The sequence below is a fragment of the Crinia signifera genome, chromosome 8 (genome assembly GCF_055691185.1).
Source record: "Crinia signifera chromosome 8, ASM5569118v1, whole genome shotgun sequence".
Taxonomy (NCBI): domain Eukaryota; kingdom Metazoa; phylum Chordata; class Amphibia; order Anura; family Myobatrachidae; genus Crinia; species Crinia signifera.
This window is the reverse complement of record NC_139224.1, coordinates 66711559-66730469: the sequence shown is the minus strand read 5'-3', so window position 1 is coordinate 66730469 and position 18911 is coordinate 66711559. Positions and strand designations below refer to the sequence as shown.

The 18911-nt window shown below is 45.8% G+C and overlaps 1 protein-coding gene and 1 pseudogene across 4 annotated transcripts in view; one reads left to right on the top strand and one right to left on the bottom strand.

The window, feature by feature from the left end:
* Positions 1-11772, top strand: part of LUC7L2 (LUC7 like 2, pre-mRNA splicing factor) — a 42023-nt gene extending 30251 nt beyond the window's left edge. For all 4 annotated transcript variants that reach the window (XM_083156617.1, XM_083156616.1, XM_083156619.1 and 1 more), the window contains 5 exons: positions 4978-5121; positions 6039-6215; positions 6442-6536; positions 7761-7931; positions 8993-11772. In XM_083156617.1, the coding sequence (XP_083012743.1) occupies positions 4978-5121; positions 6039-6215; positions 6442-6536; positions 7761-7931; positions 8993-9134 (729 nt within the window). In that variant the 3' untranslated portion in view covers positions 9135-11772. The remainder of the gene's footprint in view (positions 1-4977; positions 5122-6038; positions 6216-6441; positions 6537-7760; positions 7932-8992) is intronic.
* Positions 11773-18502: 6730 nt separating this feature from the next.
* On the bottom strand, positions 18503-18609 carry LOC146029932 (U2 spliceosomal RNA; annotated as a pseudogene).
* Between the last annotated feature and the right edge of the window lie 302 nt (positions 18610-18911).

Sequence of the window (18911 nt, the reverse complement as noted above, 5' to 3'; positions counted from 1 at the left end):
CTCTCATCTCTTACTGAACAGTGCCGCCTCCTATATGGACTGTTACCCATTACAGCTTCCATCCCTGAAACACGCTGTACTTGGCTGCTCCTCCTGTAAGATTCCTGCCAGCTGGGGAGCTAAAATGACAGGAGACCCTGCTGTGAATGTGAAGAACATATCTGGCCAGGCCCGTCACACATAACGACTGTTACAAAGTTATATTGTGTCACATCTACAGTTGCGTGCCACACATACATTTATCACTGCAGTCCATTATATTGCTACTATTCTTCTTTATTGTTCTATATAAAGTATCTTCTTCTGGATGTCAGCATTGTGGCAGCTGCAATTATGGGATCATGGGATGAAGGGGGAGGGGGATTTGGCAGTCTCCCCCTTCATCTCCCCAGCCCCACTCCTCCTCTGTCAGTGTGCCCCTATACCCTGGTCATTTCCCACCCTAGGCTTGTACTCGAGTTAATACGTTTTCCCAGTTTTCTTTTTTTTGGGGGGTAATATTCGGTGCCTCGGCTTATATTTGGGTTGACTATACTCTAGTACAGGGGTCTTCAACCCATGGCCCGCGGGCCACGAGTGGCCCGCGGAGCGAATCTCAGTGGCCCCCTGCCCGCCATGCACAGGATTTTTTTTAAAGTAAAAGAAAATGCTGCCGAGGGAGGCAGCGTAATGGAGTCCCCCCGGGTGCCGCCTACCCGATTTTCATTGGCTGCAGGCAGAGGAGTGTATCCAGTGTGGCTGAGGGAGGAGGAGGCACGTCTGGTGGGAGCTGGGACCCGACGAAGCTTCGGGAGGAGGCAACGCAGCTGGCGGGAGCAGGGGACCTGGCGCAGGAACTGCAGGAGGAGGAGGCACAGCTGGCGGAGGGGACCCGGCGAAACTGCAGGAGGAGGCATGGATGGTGGAAGCAGGTGACCCGGCAAAGCTGCAGGTTGAGGAGGTACAGCAGGCGGGAGCAGGGGACCTGGCAAAGCTGCAGGCATTACTGGAGGCATTGTGTGTGGGGCATTACTGGGGGCATTGTCTGTGAGGGGCACTGCTGGGGCATTGTGTGAGGGGCACTTCTGGGGCATTGTGTGGGGGCACTGCTGGGGCATTGGGTGAGGGGCACTGCTGGGGCATCATATGTATAAGCAGGAGTACTGCTGGCATTATGGTCTGTGGCATAATAAGCATTAGTGCAATGGGCATAATTTTGTGTGGATTAATGTGTAATGAGCATCACATGTGCGGCATAATGTGTAATGGGCATTACGGTGTATGACATAAAGTACAACAGGTATTACGGTGTGTGGCATAATGTCTAATGGACACTATGGTGTGATGCACAATGTGTAATGGGCATTACGGATAAACAGTGTAACAGTGTATATTGATTTAAGTAGCCTTTCATTGTTTGGCTTTGATCTGTGAGGCATACTAGTTCACTGTGTGGGACTTCATGTTTATATGTCACTGTGCAGCCTTCAGTCAACTTAAGCGTGTCAGGACAAAGACCATTCCTGCGGTAACCAATGTCTGGTCATGCAGGTTGCAAAAGAGGTGTCAGGTAATTGTTTTCCGGCTAGTTCACACTCTTTATAATTAGACCACGCCCCTTATAATAAGGCCACACCCCTCTTTGGGAGCGCGCCTACGGCGCGTGCAATTTATTCAATATCAAATTATATATGGGGGGGGGGCACATATTTTACTGTTTGCACTGGAACCCAAATTGGCTGCTGATGACTATTGGGGTATGTGTGTGTGGGGGGGTTATGTGCTGAGTATGGGCGGCTGTGCCAATTATCTATGAAGGACTGTGCTGACGTTATAGGGGAGCTGTGATTCTATGGGGCTGTCCGAAATACTGCAGTAGAGTTTAGTGGCCCTCGGACTTCACTGGATTTTTTTAGGTGGCCCACACTGTCTTAAAGGTTGAAGACCCCTGCTCTAGTACATGGGTCTTCAAACTGTGGCCCTCCAGATGTTGTGGAACTACATGTCCCAGCATGCCCTGACAGTTTTGGCATGCTCTTATAGGAAAAAATGTGGCAATGCATGTTGGAACATGTAGTTTCACAACATCTGGAGGGCCGCAGTTTGAAGACTGCGTTCCATAAAACAGGTCAAAAGCCAGTTAAACCCCTTTCACATTGCATGTTGTAACCAGTATATTACGGTATATATACTGTTTTTGTACCTTTCACATTCAACCCGTTTCACCCATAAAAAAACAGCTTCTTTGCAATAAAACTTTGTTGTGCACTTCCTGCTTGTGGGTGGTGACATGCAGGGAGACAACCACTGACCCTTGTGCAGATTATCATGTGTAGTTCAAACCGGTTCTGAGCCGTTCAGACTGCAGGAAAAATGGCTCAGAACCGTGTAGGATCCTGCTTATGAAACGTTTTGAAATACCGGTATTCTCTAACCGGTAAATTGGCTGGGAGCTTTCACACTGCAGCTGGTACCGTTTTAAAATGCTAAAAAAACTGCAATATACCGGCTTACAGCTGCGATGTAAAAGAGGTATTGAACATGAAGAAACCTAAAAATCAAACCAAGAATACCCCAAATAATAAATACTAATACTGTAAAAAAAAAAAAAAAGTACTTCAGGGTTCTGTAAAAGGGTTATTTTTAACCATTGAATGCCAAGTGATTTTGTCAAAATAGGTGTGAAAATTGCTAAGCAAACATTTTTATTTATCACAATGACCTACAATGTCTACAATATATAGGAAATATAACCTCTTCTTTTTTTTTTTTTTTTTTATAAACAACATTTTTTATTTGAATTTATACAACAAATGTGAGCAATACTGGCATTGTTAGTGGATATTTTGCACATCGCTCACAGATGTTGACACTCAAAGGGTTATTATTTTATTTATTTTTATGACATAGAACAGGGCTGGGCAATTGCGGCCCTCCAGATGTTGATGAACTACACATCCCAGGATGCTTTGCATTAGTTTTGCTATGTGGCCATGCTGAAACTGATGCAAGGCATGCTGGGATGTGTAGTTCATCAACATCTGGAGGGCCGCAATTGCCCAGCCCTGACATAGAAGATGGTGTAGAGAGCAATGTGTCTGTTTTTGCTGATGACACGAACCTGTGCAAGTTCATAAAATCAGATTAGGGTGTCACGACTCTGCAGAGTGAATTGGATAAACTGGAGGATAGGCATCAAAATGCAAAATGCGTTTTAACACCGATTAATTTACGGTCAACCACTTTGGGACCAGAAACTAGTTTGCTAAATCTAAATTAAATGGCATACAGTTAGAGGAATCTTTAATGGAAAAAGACTTGGGAGAGCACATTGACAATATACTTAGCTGTTAGTGCCCTATGTCAAGGAGCAGCAGCCGACGATAACAAGGTATTAGCTGTGCTTACAACATAGTACAGGCTACTGAGAGGGAAAAACCTTTTAGCTTTCTAAAGTTCTGTATCAAAAGCATGGCAGTGTAAAGCCAACTGAGCAAGTTTCTCATGTAGAAATGGACCTTGTCGTAGTAGTCTCCAATAACTCATTGATCATGTGCTTGAGTACTCAAGGAAACATTAAGACCAGTGGAAACAGATATGATATATGAAAATCCTACATAAGCGTTATGACATCCACTGTTTAAGGCAAAACTGGAAAAGTTAGAAGTTTTTGGAAGCCATTAGATCCCCACCTTATAACTAACTGTTGGAAGACCTCCGGATCAAAAAGATAACTCCATTTTGGAGAAAATAGTTTATGCTAAGGAAGTTCGCTCCCAAAGTTTTCCGAGAAGAATCACTGTGACGCCCTTTGTGCCTCCAAGATTATTGACCTAGACATGCGGTAGTATTAGACTGATAGTCGCACCGACTGGCCTTCCAGAACAGACTGGGTGCCCAACAAAGCTAGGAAAATGGCTCATAGCTTTTGCATGTTGATTAAAATTTGAGTAAATGGTGATTTTAAATTCCTTTTAAGCTGAATATTCAGTGTTACAGCACCCCAAGCCAGGAGACTCGCTATCCTATCCCTATAGATTGTAAGCTTCTGAGCAGGGCCCTCCTATCTCTGTCTGTTTCTATCCAGTTTGTTTCATCACTGTTTCCTATTGTAAAGCGCAACTGAATTTGCTGTGCTGTCTAAGAAACTGTAAATAAATTTAGGAGTGACTTATGCTCATCCATAGAGTAGGTTCCAGACACCAATGCAAAGATTGAAGTACTGTTGGACAATATGAGAAACTTAGAATAGCGCAACCATTGGAAGACTGATGCTACACCCCGAATGAAAGCATAAACCCTGCTGTTTAGGAGCTGCCACCAAAAGAGCAGTGCTTTTACCAAAGGTAGCCTGAGAAATAATTGTATCCAATTCTAGGCCAAAGTGAACATTACTACTTCTAGTCGAGATGGCCATGGCTGAAGCCTTGGATGCCACCTTAAGCACCATCTTACACGTCTTTACACACATTTAGCCGCACTGTGAATCTGTTCCACCAAGTCAAATAGGGAATAAAATATTGTATAACAAAAGGGTCAAGGATATCTTCAGCGCCTGTGTGAGATTTGCTTTACTAACACAAATTTAACTGCATTCAGATCTGGCACCCTTTATGACTAAATTGCTCAGAAACTGCCCCTACATTGCACCGTGTATAGGGGCCATGGCTATATGTGGCCCTGCGCGTCACTATTGTCTGGCGATTAATATCCGGCATGCTTGATAAATCTAGAAGATCGCTGGTCAGGGCCAGTGTTCTCGTTGAAGAATACTGGCCCTGACTGTTCGCTCAGCTGAAACATCGTTGTGCAGATCGCTCAGCAAATTCTCCCTGTGTGTAGGCCCTATTACTCTTTAAAAAGACAACGTATGCACAGATTTTTTTTTTTTAGGGGATTAGAATACAAAAAAATGAATTTGACAGTACAAAATAGCCTTTGATAAATTCAGGAGTTTGTATGTGATCTTTACAGAACTTTTTTTTTTTTCTTGTTTAGGCAGAGAAAGTACATGAGTTGAATGAAGAGATTGGAAAATTGCTGGCCAAAGCTGAGCAACTAGGAGCAGAAGGAAATGTTGAAGAGTCACAAAAGGTTATGGATGAAGTTGAACAGACAAGAATTCAAAAGAGAGAGGCTGAGGTAATACTTCTAAAAAATTGTCTTATTGTGGATGTTATACACTTCAATTGCTCTAGAGATTTTTCTTAAATCCTATTTACGGAAAACTTTTAGTTGCTAGTACCCTCCAGCATCCAATTTCCATTATACTGTGTGGTTGTAATTTAGGGGTAGATTTAACACTTCCTGCTTCGCCTTATTAGCGAGGCGAAGCAGGAAGGGAGACTGACCAGATGTATTAACATCTTGCCCGCCGAAGCGGAGGAGCGCTAACTCCCTCCTCAGGCGATGCCTCCTCCAGCTGACAGCACATCATTTAACACTGACGCGCTGTCTCCTTCCCCCAGGCCGGCTGGACTGGACATACGCGGTATCTCGCTAATCACGCGAGATCCCCAGCGCAGCTCAGAGCCAGCAGCAGGGACAGCGCTGTCCCTGCTGTGGGGATAGGGCATCGCCACCTGCAGCTGTCAAAGTCGATGGCTGCAGGCTGCGGAACGGTCAGCGATGCTGACCATTCATACATTGGTAGGAGGCAGGCGCGCAGTATAAAATATCATTCCTGCGCTATGCCTCCTGCCCTGCACTGCCGCACGTTAGACACCCACACAGTGGGTGTGATAGATCAGGGGAAGCGCTATTCCCTGCCATAACGCATGGGGATAGCGCATATTCCCCTGATCGACACCTCATAAATCTACCCCTTAGTGCTCGCGTGTGTAAGGAACGTTTTCTATTAGATTAGGTACCAATGCTGTTGTAAAAACAAACGTAAACTTGCTTAAATCAACTTGTAAGTCCAAGTCCAGCTTAAAAATTTATCTAGTGCTTCCCCTCCTTGTCCCCCTTAAAAAAAAAAAAAAAACACATTTTTAGAGGGGAGAGGGTGAGTGTCATTCGTTACTTATTCAATGATTCTTCACATATTTTACAAACAGGAGATCTATCGCAGCTCGATGCCAGCCTCCAGCTTCCAGCAGCAGAAACTGAGAGTATGTGAAGTTTGTTCTGCATATTTGGGTCTGCATGACAATGACAGAAGACTGGCTGACCATTTTGGTGGCAAGTTACACTTGGGCTTCATTGAGATACGTGAGAAATTAGATGAGCTAAAGGTATGTTACAACCTTCCATTCTGTATACACTAAATACATTTCTTTATACTACAATGGTCTAGGCAGCCCACACTTGTTATTTTCTAGACTTGGAGTAATGATAATGTGTGTATCCTACCATTAATACTTTTTTCAGCATTTTTTTCTTAGTTAAAAGGGATTTCCTTTTATATTAGAACATTTGTTATTTATATGAAACTTTTTTTTTTTTTTTTTTCATATTAAGAGGCTTGTGGCAGAAAAGCAAGAGAAGAGGAATCTAGACAGGTTGAAACGCAGAGAAGAGAGAGATAGGGAGGAACGTGACAAACTGAAAAGAAGGTGAGGACACTTCTGTAATGATGGAAACCATGTTCTGTATATACATGGATGCTAGTGGATCAAATCAATCCTGCTATGCGGGGGTCACAAGAATCTTTTAAGTAGTTCTGTGTGAACTATATTTTAACTGTAAAATAATTTGCTGTCATTCTGTTTAGTTTATTCCTATTTGTCACTAGAAATGTTAATACCGGCATGAAAAGTGGTCCCTAAATAGTTTTTTTATATTGATTCTGCTGTCTTTATTTAAATTTCTTTATTTTTACACCTAAGCGGGTGGCAAGTCGGCATCCCCACTCCACCAATTTTGCCCTATCACAGTGCTGGCAACAGGGACAATGGCCCCTGCTTTATCTGGCACACACGGCTTACCATTCTTAGTTTTTTATTTATTGGGTGCACTTATTTATCTGTGAGGTGCACATTAAGTTAGCTCTTATTTACTGATAACTGTTTCAGTATACTTGAATACATACAATTTATTATTATAATTTTTTTATGGTACTTTATACATTCAGCGCTACCCTTCTGTCTTCTGGTAGCGTGAGTACTCCCTGCAATACATTAAAAAGTCTGGTACTTGTTTCCTAGCACGGCGCCCATCGCATCGTATACCATAAGCATTACAATGGGATGCGATGCGATGGCACCCTATGTTATACAATTTAAAATTGTATACCATTGTATATGGCATACAATGTGATTGTATACGATTTTAAATTGTATAAGCACCCAAATGGGTGCTTACAATGTTAAAAGCACCCCCCGCGACACACCCACTATCAACACCAACCCGAAGCGTGGCGAGCGCAGCGGTATGCGTCCTCCGACCTTTTCATACCCCCACCATCCACGTCGGCATGGAGTTGATTTTAGATAGTGTGGCGAGCGGACGCAGAATACATGTAAAGTAATACGCGTCCAACTCGCGGGGCTCGCCACGCTTCGGGCCCGCTGCGCTCGCCACACTATATAAAATCAAATCCACGCCGACGTGGATAGTGGGGGTATGAAAAGGTCGGAGGATGCGTACCGCCACCCCTCGCGGGCTCGCCGCGCATCAGGCTGGCGTTGATAGTGGGGGTGCATTTAGCATTGTAAGCACACATTAGGGTGCTTATAAAATTTTAAATTGCATAGGGGAACCATTTAACATCGAAAAAAACCATTGGGGTGCTTATACAATTTAGCATCACACTATAACTATCTATTGATTCCATCCAGGTCAAGGTCCAGAGAAAGACGCAAACCTCGCTCTTCTTCGCGGGACCGTAAAAGAAAAACACGTTCAAGATCCCGTGATAAACGTCATCGTCATAGATCTCGCTCGGATAGTAGCAGCCGCAGTCATCATCGCAGTCGTGACAGGAGTGTGGACCGGAGCTCCAAATCAAAGTATGTTAGTTGTAATGCTTGTTTGTGTGTGGTATATTAGGTTGGCAATGGCAGGCATATGTATGTGTGTGGTTTTTATTTAATTTATTTGCATAAAATACACATTTCTCAAATCATGTACACCAAATATGTTCAATCACATAAATATGTAGTGTTTTACACGTATGATTAATTTTGCTTGGAAAGACCGAACAATAAAAAGAGGTGGGTAATCATAGTTGTGAGTACAGGAAGTGCTACAAAAGTAGATAACCATGTCATGAGGTATAGACTGTATCTTGAGTGCTGGATGGCTGATGGTCACGGCATTGTTGTAAACCACTGCTGCTTATGATTGACCATTGTGGCTGATAGTACAGAAAATGCAGGTTTATTCCAGATTTGTCTTTTTTCAAGCAGAATACAAATGTTTGGAATTAATGACTTTTTTTTTTTTTTTTTTTCAGTCAAAGCACCATGCTTTTTATGGCAATTCATTATATTGTGTACAAATTAAGTTATATTTCTTTAAATATTTTCTTAGAACTCCATTAAGCCCCATTTATGGGTAGTATTCAATGCGGCCGGCGAGGGGGTTAAACAGCGAGGATTGCAGAAAACCAGCGATCCTCGCTGTTTAACCCCCTCGCCAGCCTTTCGCCCTATTCAATGTTCTGGGTAAATCCTCGCCATCACAGGACGGCGAGAATTCCCCAAAACAGTTACACCCGCAGCTAATGCAGAAAACCCGCTGTATTTAGCCGTGAGTCTCGCTGCTTCTGGAGCCGCATACGCCAATTCCCCCTCGCTCAAAAAACGGAGCGAGAGGGAATTGGTGTATGAGGGGGGTGCATTGAATACTGACAGGGTGAGTGGTGACAGCGAGCAGGAAGCATTGAATACACCCCAATATGCTGGAAAGTGTATATGTATTAACACTAAAATAATTATTTGTTTATCTATTTTTCAATGTTCCAAAATATACTTTATTGGATTGGTATTTGTGACAAATGATGAGCAAAATGAATTTCTTGCATTTGTAAATGTATATTAAACTAATTTTAATGTTTTATTTTATCTAGGTCATCCAGAGACAAGGATAGATCATCCAAAGATAGGGAGCGATCTAGAGACAGGGATCGGAAACAGAAGAAACGCAGCTATGAAAGTGCTAATGGCAAGTCTGAGCATAGTTCAGAAGAACGTGAGGCTGGAGAGATCTGACGGGCCACGTTTCTTTCACTGAAAACAAGCTGTAGACTAAACTACAGATTTCAAAGGGACAAAATAAATCTGCCATTTCTGCTAGAATAGGTGTAAAGTCAAGCCTATATATATATTTGTTTCCTCAAATTGGGTGCAGGTATTGTTACAGTTGAATTTAATTGAACAGCAATGAAAGTTATGTAAAATAAATTTTAGATGTCCACGAAGGACTTCAGAGTGAATTTCCTATTATACTTGTTTTTGTTTTTATAAATGACTTGTTCTGCTTTTAGAATTGCCAATGTTTTTTTTATTTGTTAGAATTATTTTGGTACTTTTATATTATTACGGCGCCCATCGCATACCTTAATTAGTGGTATGCGATGCGATATTCGGTTGAAAAGACCCGCAATGTACAATAAAATATCGCATAGCATCGCATGCCAGCAAAATGGAATGCGATGCGATTTTTAATTGTACAAGCACCCTGATTGGTGCTTGCTATGTTAAATGCACCCTCATTGTCAACGCCACCCCCACTATCAACGCCAACCCAAAGCGTGGCGGTACGCGTCCTCTGACCTTTTCATACCCCTATCCACATCGGCATGGAGTTGATTATAGATAGTGTGGCAAACGCCACAAGGGGACGCGGAATACATGTCAAGTAATCCGCGGGGCTCGCTGTGCTCGCCAGACTATCTAAAATATACTCCACGCCGACGTGGATAGTGGGGGTATGAAAAGGTCGGAGGACGAGTACCGCTGCACTCGCCACGCCTCGGGTTGGCGTTGATAGTGGGGGTGGCGTTGACAATGCGGGTGCATTTAACATAGTAAGTACCCATTAGGGTGCTTGTACAATTAAAAATCGCATCGCATTCGATCAGATACCTGCGATGAAAATCTTGGGCGCCGTTATAATACACAAGTACCATTATTTTTTTTCCTTTTTAGTCTCTAGGGATAAATATTGATTTAATAAGTATTAAATTGCACATCGTGACATGTTGGTACTGTATGAAAAATTAACGAACACCATAGGTATTTTACCCTTTAATTTTTTTCTCATGTTAATCCAGTGTTAAAGAGAATGCATCACATTGCTATAGTTATTCGTTTTCTGGTTAAAATGGTAGTTTCTAATTTAAAAGTTGTGGAACACTTATCCACGTTTCAGCTTGTCTGCAAATGTGCTTAATTACAACCTCCACCAGTCCATTCCCAAATTAATTAGACTAGCAAGTGAGTAGTCTGTATAAAATCACAAGGTTATTTTTTATTTTCAGTTTGACCGGGTTAAGTTATTGATTCACGCTGGCCTTTTTTTACCTTTAGTGCAGTGGTAGCCATCTCCAGTCCTCGAGAGCTACCAACAGTTCACATTTTCCAGACAACCTAGTTACTGCAAAGGTGCACTCATTACTCTGACATATTTTCAAAGATCCACAGGTGGAGCTAATAACTTCACATGCGATTTTGTGAGGAGATCTGGAAAACATGAACTGTTGGTAGCTCTCGAGGACTGGAGTTGGCTACGCCAGCCTTAATGTAACATTTTTGGTGGATAGCCCAATATTGAGTCTAAAAAGTAAATTGATTTATGTAAAAGAGAACATTTACAGTGTATTTCCCCTTTTAACACCAAAAACACTAGGTCCCACCCAGGATTTTGAACACTGTTTCAAGCTGTGCCCAAATGCTCACATCACAGGGTTCATACAGGTGCTTGGAGATGACATTCTCTTCAAGCACTGGTTTGGCCAGCTCCCTGTATATTTTTTACATGAACCGGGTCACACCATTCACACTGCAGGATACCGGCTACAGGTTTCAGGGTAACACCACCCAGGTAGACCCTCACACACCAAGCACGGACCTGAGTTGCACCTGAAATAACCGGGGGTTAGAAGTTTGTAGAAGTTTTATGTGAAAGGGTTATAAGAGATGAGTGTCTTCTATTCTACATTCCAAACTGAATTAGACAAGGGGGAAATAGTGCAGTGTAGACTTTACCTGATCTGCTTGCCTTGCATGACCACACAGGACAATGCAATGATCCACAAGGAGGAATGTTTACATTTACCTGGTCGTATAAGACCCACCAAGCACCTTCCTGATCCTGCCCTGAGGAGGTATATAATAAAATGTACAAAGTTTAAATATCAGACTGCTATTATAGTATGTTCTGTTTTTTTATGTTCCGTTTAATAAGATTCCTTTTCATTTTGAATCCAGTTGCATTTTTCATTTACTTACTTTTTAAATGTGAGTAAATGATTACATTGAGTTTGTATGTTCAATCCCTGTTTTTGCTGATTATAATTGGTGCAGAGAAACAATGTGACAAAATGTGTGCAAGCAGTTACTAAAATATTTCTATAAGCACATACATCATATTAAGAGTAAAAGAGTAATGTGCATATGGTTATTTTCTTACAGTATCTCCCATAGGAACCAGAGTACATTTTTACAGCTACTATGGATCCTTCTTTTTTCCCCAATTCAAATTCTGTAACACAAGTAGGCTATTTTGAAGATTTTGATGGAACGATATACGTTAGCTTAAAATCATTTTTGTGTCTTAACAGTTCAGTTCATTCTGTTTTCTGTATTTAATGGCAATATTGTCTATTAAAAACCTATATTAAGTCTATTTTTATTTTTTGTGATTATTAGAATTTTATGTAACTTCAAGTGTGAGGCTTTATTTTTAACCACTTAACTGGCTTAATAGTTCAACGCAAAACCACTCAAATTATAATTTTTTGTATTTTTTTATTAATTGAATTGGCTTAATAACACCTATTTAAATTCTATCCAATGCAATTTTATATAAAAAAATAAAGTGTTCAAAAAATGCTTTGACAGTGGCAAAATTTCTTCTCAAATGTACAGTGAGGAACCAGCCATCACCCCAGCTCGTTATTCTATACGGACTTGAATTACCATAAGAACTTTATTAAACATAGTATTGCTAGGCACTTGGCTAACCTACATATTTCTATTATTTATATATATGTCTATTATTGTTGAAAGTAAACCTTAGATGCAAATAAGCGGACTTGGTTAAATGCATTTTGGTAAATAACCTCTATAACGGTTGAATCGTAAAGGTGCCCACTAGAAAGATCAGCGATCTTAAGATGTGCGCATAAATTTTCCTTTAAAATATTTTGTCTGTCCTGGACAAAAGACTTCAGGCGAGCACATTTTGACAAAAGATTTATCCCAAGATTCTATTTGCATTCCTATTCATCTTTTGCTAAATCTTTTTTTTAAATCATTGGTGTGCGCGTGTGTGTGTGCGCGTGTGTGTGTGTGCGCGCACCTTTTACAGCATCAATAGCCTGTATCCACCCACATTCCTTTGGATGTGAATAGAAACTCTGAGACTCTTTTGATGAGAAGCTGGTTTTCCAAAATTTCTAGGTTAGAGTCCCTGCAAGAAGAGATATATAACCTACGATCTATGCATATATTCTCTTACAGACATTTATTTTCAGGTTGGTTTTGCCTTTTAATAGTCTGCTTTAAGTCCAGCAGCTGAATTGCCAATTTTTGATTGAAAAGGCAAATCTTTATTGTACATAAAGAAAGCAAAAAACAGACGGTAACATTCAGACATATATACTGTGTCGCAGCACAGCCAAAACACAGCACACATGCAAAACTGTATAGTACATTTCATGAAATACAGTATAAGAAATCAAATACCATAAGACATGCTATGCACTATGCATTCTAACCTTAAACAATCATTGACTATGGATAAGACTATGGGTGGAGGGGAGGGGGATGAGGGAGGGGGAGTCACGTTGCCCGAAGCTTTATTGACCAGACAGACACATATAAGGGGAGGGCAATAAATAGACAGGACATCAATAAAACAACAGACATCGTGAAATGGGGGAGTGGGGCCACGTCACAGTTCTTATCACTCAGTTCAATGGGGAAAGGGCCAGAAGAAGGGGGGGGTTAGTCCTCTTCTTCCTCAGGGCTATCCCGGATGGAGTAGTCTCTGAGCAGGCTGTGGATCAGCCTGCGGCAGTCCTGCACGGACATCCTCTCCCTCCTCATAATGAGGCGATTCCTGGCAAACCACACAGCGTCCTTAAAACAGTTTATAAGGCGCCAGGCTTCCTGGGTCGCCCCAACAGTGTGTGTGCCGGGGAACAGTCCGTAAAGCACCGAATGGTACGATAGGTGGCTCCTGGGCACACAGTCCTTAAACTCAGTCTCTAGGGCATCCAGCAGCAACTGTGCATAGGTGCAGTCCCAGAAGAGGTGCATAGATGTTTCCTCGCGAACGAGGCACCAGGGACAATGTCTGTACCTACACAAGTTTCGGGAGTGCATGAATGACCGGAGAGGCAAACCCCCCTGGATGGCCATCCATGACAAGTCTTTATGTCTATTAGTCAGTCTCTTGGATGCCACGCACTCCCAGACAAACTTAACAGTTGCCGCCGGGAGCCCTGGGATCGATTCCATAGTGTCTTTGGCTCTGATGAGCTTGTGGACAGTTTTTGGCTTCCACAAGTCGGGTTTTAATCCCTCCAGTTGGTGTTCCCTCACAAACTTGGACACGTCCAGGTAAAACCACGGAGTGGTCCAGTTGTAAGGGATGGAGCTGTCCCACTTGTCCCATTTAAGGGTCCTCCACAGTGGTAGGAGGAAGAAGCGGGACATGGAGTTCCCCGCAGAGCCGGCACAACTGTCAATCAAAGTTCTGCGGATGCACGTACATACAAAGAAGGCTCTCAGCATAGTTGGAATGTCTGGAATGCCTTTGCCACCTTTGAGGGGATCCTTGTACATAATGCTCCGCTTCACTCTGTCCATTTTGGAGCCCCAGATGAAGTGGAAAGTGGCCCGGGTAATGGCCTTGCAGACCGCAGTTGGCGGCGGCCAGGCCTGGGCTGTGTACTGCAGGACGGGAAGGATCTCGTTCCGCAGCACAAGGGCTTTCCCTTCGATGGAAAGGTCTCTGAGGCTCCACAGTCCAATTTTCTGTCTCACTGTAGCAAGTTTCTCATCCCAGCACTTCCGGGCGGCTCCATCATCACCGAACCAGACACCCAGAATTTTGATGAGGTCCGGTTTGACGGTAAATGGGAAAGGAGCCGAGGATGACAGGTGCCAGTTTCCGAAGAGCATGGCTTCTGACTTCCCGCAGTTGACTTTTGCCCCCGAAGCACGGCCGAAGTCCTCACAGGTCTGGACGAGTGCTGCCACCGAGCGTTGATCCGCGCAGAAGACAGTGACGTCGTCCATGTACAGCGAGCACTTGGCCACTGGGTGGTCTGGACCTGGTGCGGTGATCCCTCTAATCTCTGGATTCTGTCTGATGGATAGGGCCAGGAGCTCTATAACACAAACAAAAAGAAGAGGTGAAAGAGGGCAGCCTTGTCTGACCCCAGAGAGGACCGGAAAGGGGTCAGTCTTCCAGCCGTTCACCAACACCGTGCTGTGGATATCAAGGTACATAAGGTTAACATACGAACAAAACAATTCACCAAGACCAAATTTTCGCAGCACCTTACCCATCAGCTCATGAGAGACACGGTCAAAGGCCTTTTCCTGATCAAGACTGATCAGGGCCGTGCGCACATTACGATCTTTCACGTAATGGACCGTGTCCCTGAGGAGGGCAAGGCTGTCTGCGATCCTGCGGCCTGGTATACCACAGGTCTGATCCGGATGAACAATCTGTCCGATGACAGCCTTCAGCCTATTGGCCAGTACCTTGGCGAGGATCTTGTAGTCCACGTTCAGAAGAGAGATGGGCCTCCAATTTTTCAGCTCACATCTCTCCCCCTTCCGCTTATACAAGATCGTGATCATCCCTTCCCTCAGCGAAGGAGGCATTTTTCCCTCCACCACCATCTCCTCATACAGCTCGAGCAGGTCCGGGCCGATTAGATCCCACAGCGCTACATAGAGCTCAGCTGGGAGACCATCGTTACCTGGAGTCCTGCCTTGCCTAAAGGATTTGGTGGCAGAGAATACCTCCTCCAGCGTCAGGGGAGCGTCCAGCGCCGATCTGCCTGCAGGATCAATAGGGTTAGTGATACCTGACAGGAACTTGTCGGCCATGTCGTTGTCAGTCGTCTTAGGGGAGTAGAGGTCGCTGTAGTAGTCGCGGACGACCTTCATCACGCCCTCCTTCCCCTGTCTGGGAATGCCATTCTCATCTCGCAGCTCGGTCAGGGGCGTGTGGCCAGAGTGGAGTTTCCTGAAAAAGAAAGAAGAACACTTCTCACCCTTCTCCAGATTCTCCACCTTGGAACGGAAGACGATACGTCTGGACTCCTCCTCAAAGTGCCTTTTCAGGCTCTTTTTGGTCTCATCCAGGTCGTCCTTCACGTCCCAGCCGCACCGCTGGAGGTCCACCAGGGACTGGAGCTCACGCTGCAGGTTTCTGAGGTTCCTCTTACGGTCGCATGCCTGGATACGCCCTTTGACCTGAAAGAAGCTGCGGATGTTAGATTTGGCATATTCCCACCAGTCAGACATACAGTCAAAATAACATTTGTCATTTTTCCATGTGATGTAGGCATCCTTAAGTTCAGCCAATACCTCCTCCCTTTCCAGCAGTGCACAGTTCAACTTCCAGGAGCCTGGGCCAGATGGAAAACCATGGCCCAGGATTCCTTGGAAGAGAATGGCCCTGTGGTCAGAGAAGAAGCAGGGAACCATAGAATGCCTAACCTGCTGCACTGCCCGGGAGGTGAACACAAAGTCAATGCGGGAACGCACAGAGCCATCGGGGCGGCTCCACGTGAAATTCATGGAGCCGGCCCCCATGGAGCCCACAGCGTCCCGCAGTGACGCTTCGGCCACCATTTCCCGGAGCAGATTGGACGTGATGTCCAACTTCGCAGAGTTGCAGGTGCTTCGTCCATCCCCTTCGATCGGGCAGTTGAAGTCTCCAGCCATCACTACAGCCCTGGTGGTGGCGAGCTGGGTCCGCAGGGTCTGGAATAGTTCCAAACGCTCATTCTTGATAGGTGAAGCGTACACGCAGATAAGCCTGATAGGCTCCCCTGCCCAGGAGCCGTCTACGACAATTAACCTGCCGCAGACAAGCTCCTGAACAGAATCCAGCGTGAAGAGGCTCCCCCTGATCAGAATGGCTACCCCTGCAGACTTACACTCACCTCCACCGGACCAGTAGGACGGGCCATGGGACCACTGCCGGGCCAGGTGCTTGTAGGACCTGGAGAAAGGGAGAGAGCATTCCTGCAACATGTATACATCACATTTCTGAAAGTCAAGGAAAGTAAAAACAGACTGTCTCCTAGCCTTATCCTTAATGCTCCTCACATTAATGGTAAGAATATTAAAAGCTACCATCTGTTAAGAGAAAGGTCAGGTTAGGTTACGATACATTTACGTTACCACTCCCATCGGGGGGCGCAGCTTCCGGCTCTGCAGCTGGATCACCTTCATGGGCTGGTTCCGTAATGCCAAGCAGCTGGTCGATGTCGCTGTCGCAGACAAGTTCAGTTGGCCCGAACTCATCGTAACATTCCACCAAGGCCGCCATCTCCTCCTCGAGGGGGCGGGCTGGGGTGGTTCCACCGACTCAACTGCTGCCTTTTTGGAAGTTTCCGGGTCGGCAGCTGGGCTCTCCAACACCTTCCTCTTCCGTCTCAGCGGGGTCGGACCTGCAGGGGCAAGGGGTGGGAACTCCTCCTCGGAGAGGAGAGGGACAGAGGGGGTGGAGGGTAGAGGGGTGGGTTGGGCAGGAGGTCGGGAGGGTGAGGGAGGGGTGTGAGCAGCAGCGGAGGGGGGTGCTGTCACAGAGGGAGGTAGGGGAGGAGGGGTGGGAATGACAGGGGCAGAGGAGGGTTTCTTACCACCTTGTCTCTGCGGCTTCGGCTGTTTCTGTACCGGCTGGGGAGGTACCATGGGGGTAGCTCCCTTCACTGCTGCAGCGTAGGACCTCGCTCTGTCAGGGCATGCCTTGTAGAGGTGATCTCCTTTGCCGCACAGGTTGCAGACGAGCTTCGTGGGGCAGTCCTTTGTCTCGTGGCCGGCCACGTGACAGAACTTGCATGCCGAGACCTTGCACTCTCTTCCCACGTGGTCTTTCCCACTGCACTTTCGACAGGTGCGTGGTTGATCTGCGTAGTAGATGAGTCCAGCGGTTCCCCCCAGGGAGAAGCACTGTTTGAGGTGCTTGACTCCGTCTGGGCACGAAGTGTCCTTGTGGAGCCTGACCACCACCGACCACTTTCCGTCCCAGAGCCCGTTGCTCAGCAGGACCCTTGTGGGGTCCCTGATGACCGTGCAGGATCTGCTCAGGAACGTGACGATGTCTTTGGCAGGCACATGTGGACTTCGCATTGAAACCATCAACCGCCTCTCCTCTCTTTGAATAGGGCAGTTGCCCACAAAGCGAGAGAGAGGGGAATCAGGCTTCGCCGCTTTCACCGCCTCCCAATACCTCTTGCAGATGGCAATGGTGGCGAAGGTGACATAAAAGATCCCCTTGATGAAGGTCTGGGTGCTGAGGACTTCGGGGGCCGAGAATCCTTGGTCCAGGACCATCATCTTGCCGAATTGCACCAGCGAAAGGTCCGGCACCCGTCCGTCCACCTCCTTCAGCTTCATCACCACGGTTTGCCTCATCCAGGGTTCCAGGGCTGGGGTAGCCTTGGAGCCATCCCTGGCGGGCACCGCTGGTGGTGTCCCTGAAGGGGGGCAGGAGCTGGGGCCGGCCACATTTGCTGGGGTTTCGGCCGGGGACTTGCCCTTCTTCCCGGCGAGGGGGGCTGGAGCGGAGGCTGTGGCCATCCTTCCGGCTTCTCGGGGCAAAAGGGTCTTTTCCGGGACCCCGGCAGGAGGGGAAGGAGGAGATCTCTTCAGAGGGCAGAGCAACACAAGTCTAACCCTCCAAGGTGGCTAGAGAGCGATGCACGGCTTCAGAGGGCAGAGCAAAGCAAGTCTAACCCTCCACGGAGGCTGGGGAGCGTTGCAGAGCTTCGGAGGGCAGAGCAGAAAGTCTGACCCTCGGCGGCGGCTCCGGAGCGGTGGAAGGCTTCAGAGGGCAGAGCAGAAAAGTCTGACCCTCCTAGGCAGCTCGGGAGTGCTGCAAGGCTTCGAGAGGGCAGAGCAAACAAGTCTGCCTCTCCCAGGTGGCTAGGGTGCGTTGGTCTCCCTCCTTAGGCGAAATCCTCTTCTCCTCGCAGTCGGGGGCGGAGCTTCTTTCTCGGCGTCGAGAGGCGGAGGGGTCGGCAGTCGCTTCGGAGGGCAGAGCAGACAAGTCTGACCCTCAGTCTTCTTCGCCGGCTTCTCCCTCTTCAGCGATGTCTTCTCCTCCTCGCAGTCTCGACGTCTTCGCTCTTTCGCTCTCTCGGCCAGCAGCGGTAGCCCTGAGAAGGACCGTTGTCGGTCCAAGAAACAAGGAGCAGAGCTGCCTCTCAGAGTAAACTGATAAGAACAGATACTACACTTGATCTTAGCCAAAAGGCCGAGAAGCGATGTCACAGCTGCCTGCAACTTGTGGGCTGTTAGATTTAGATTTGAGTGCAAGACTTTGAGTCAGTTTGTAAACCCATGCTATCAGCTGGTAGAGAGAGAAATTGAATAAAAAGATCTAGAAGACAAAAATCACAAACTGAAATATAGTGTACCACTTGTTTGTATTAAAGAAGCTATACACACACACACAGAAACCATATTATTCTTCAATCTTTAGCATTACTGTTATAGAAGCTGAATTGCATCTACACACACATTAAAGTATCATGGACGCCATTTGCGGTCGCGTATTTACATAAAGAG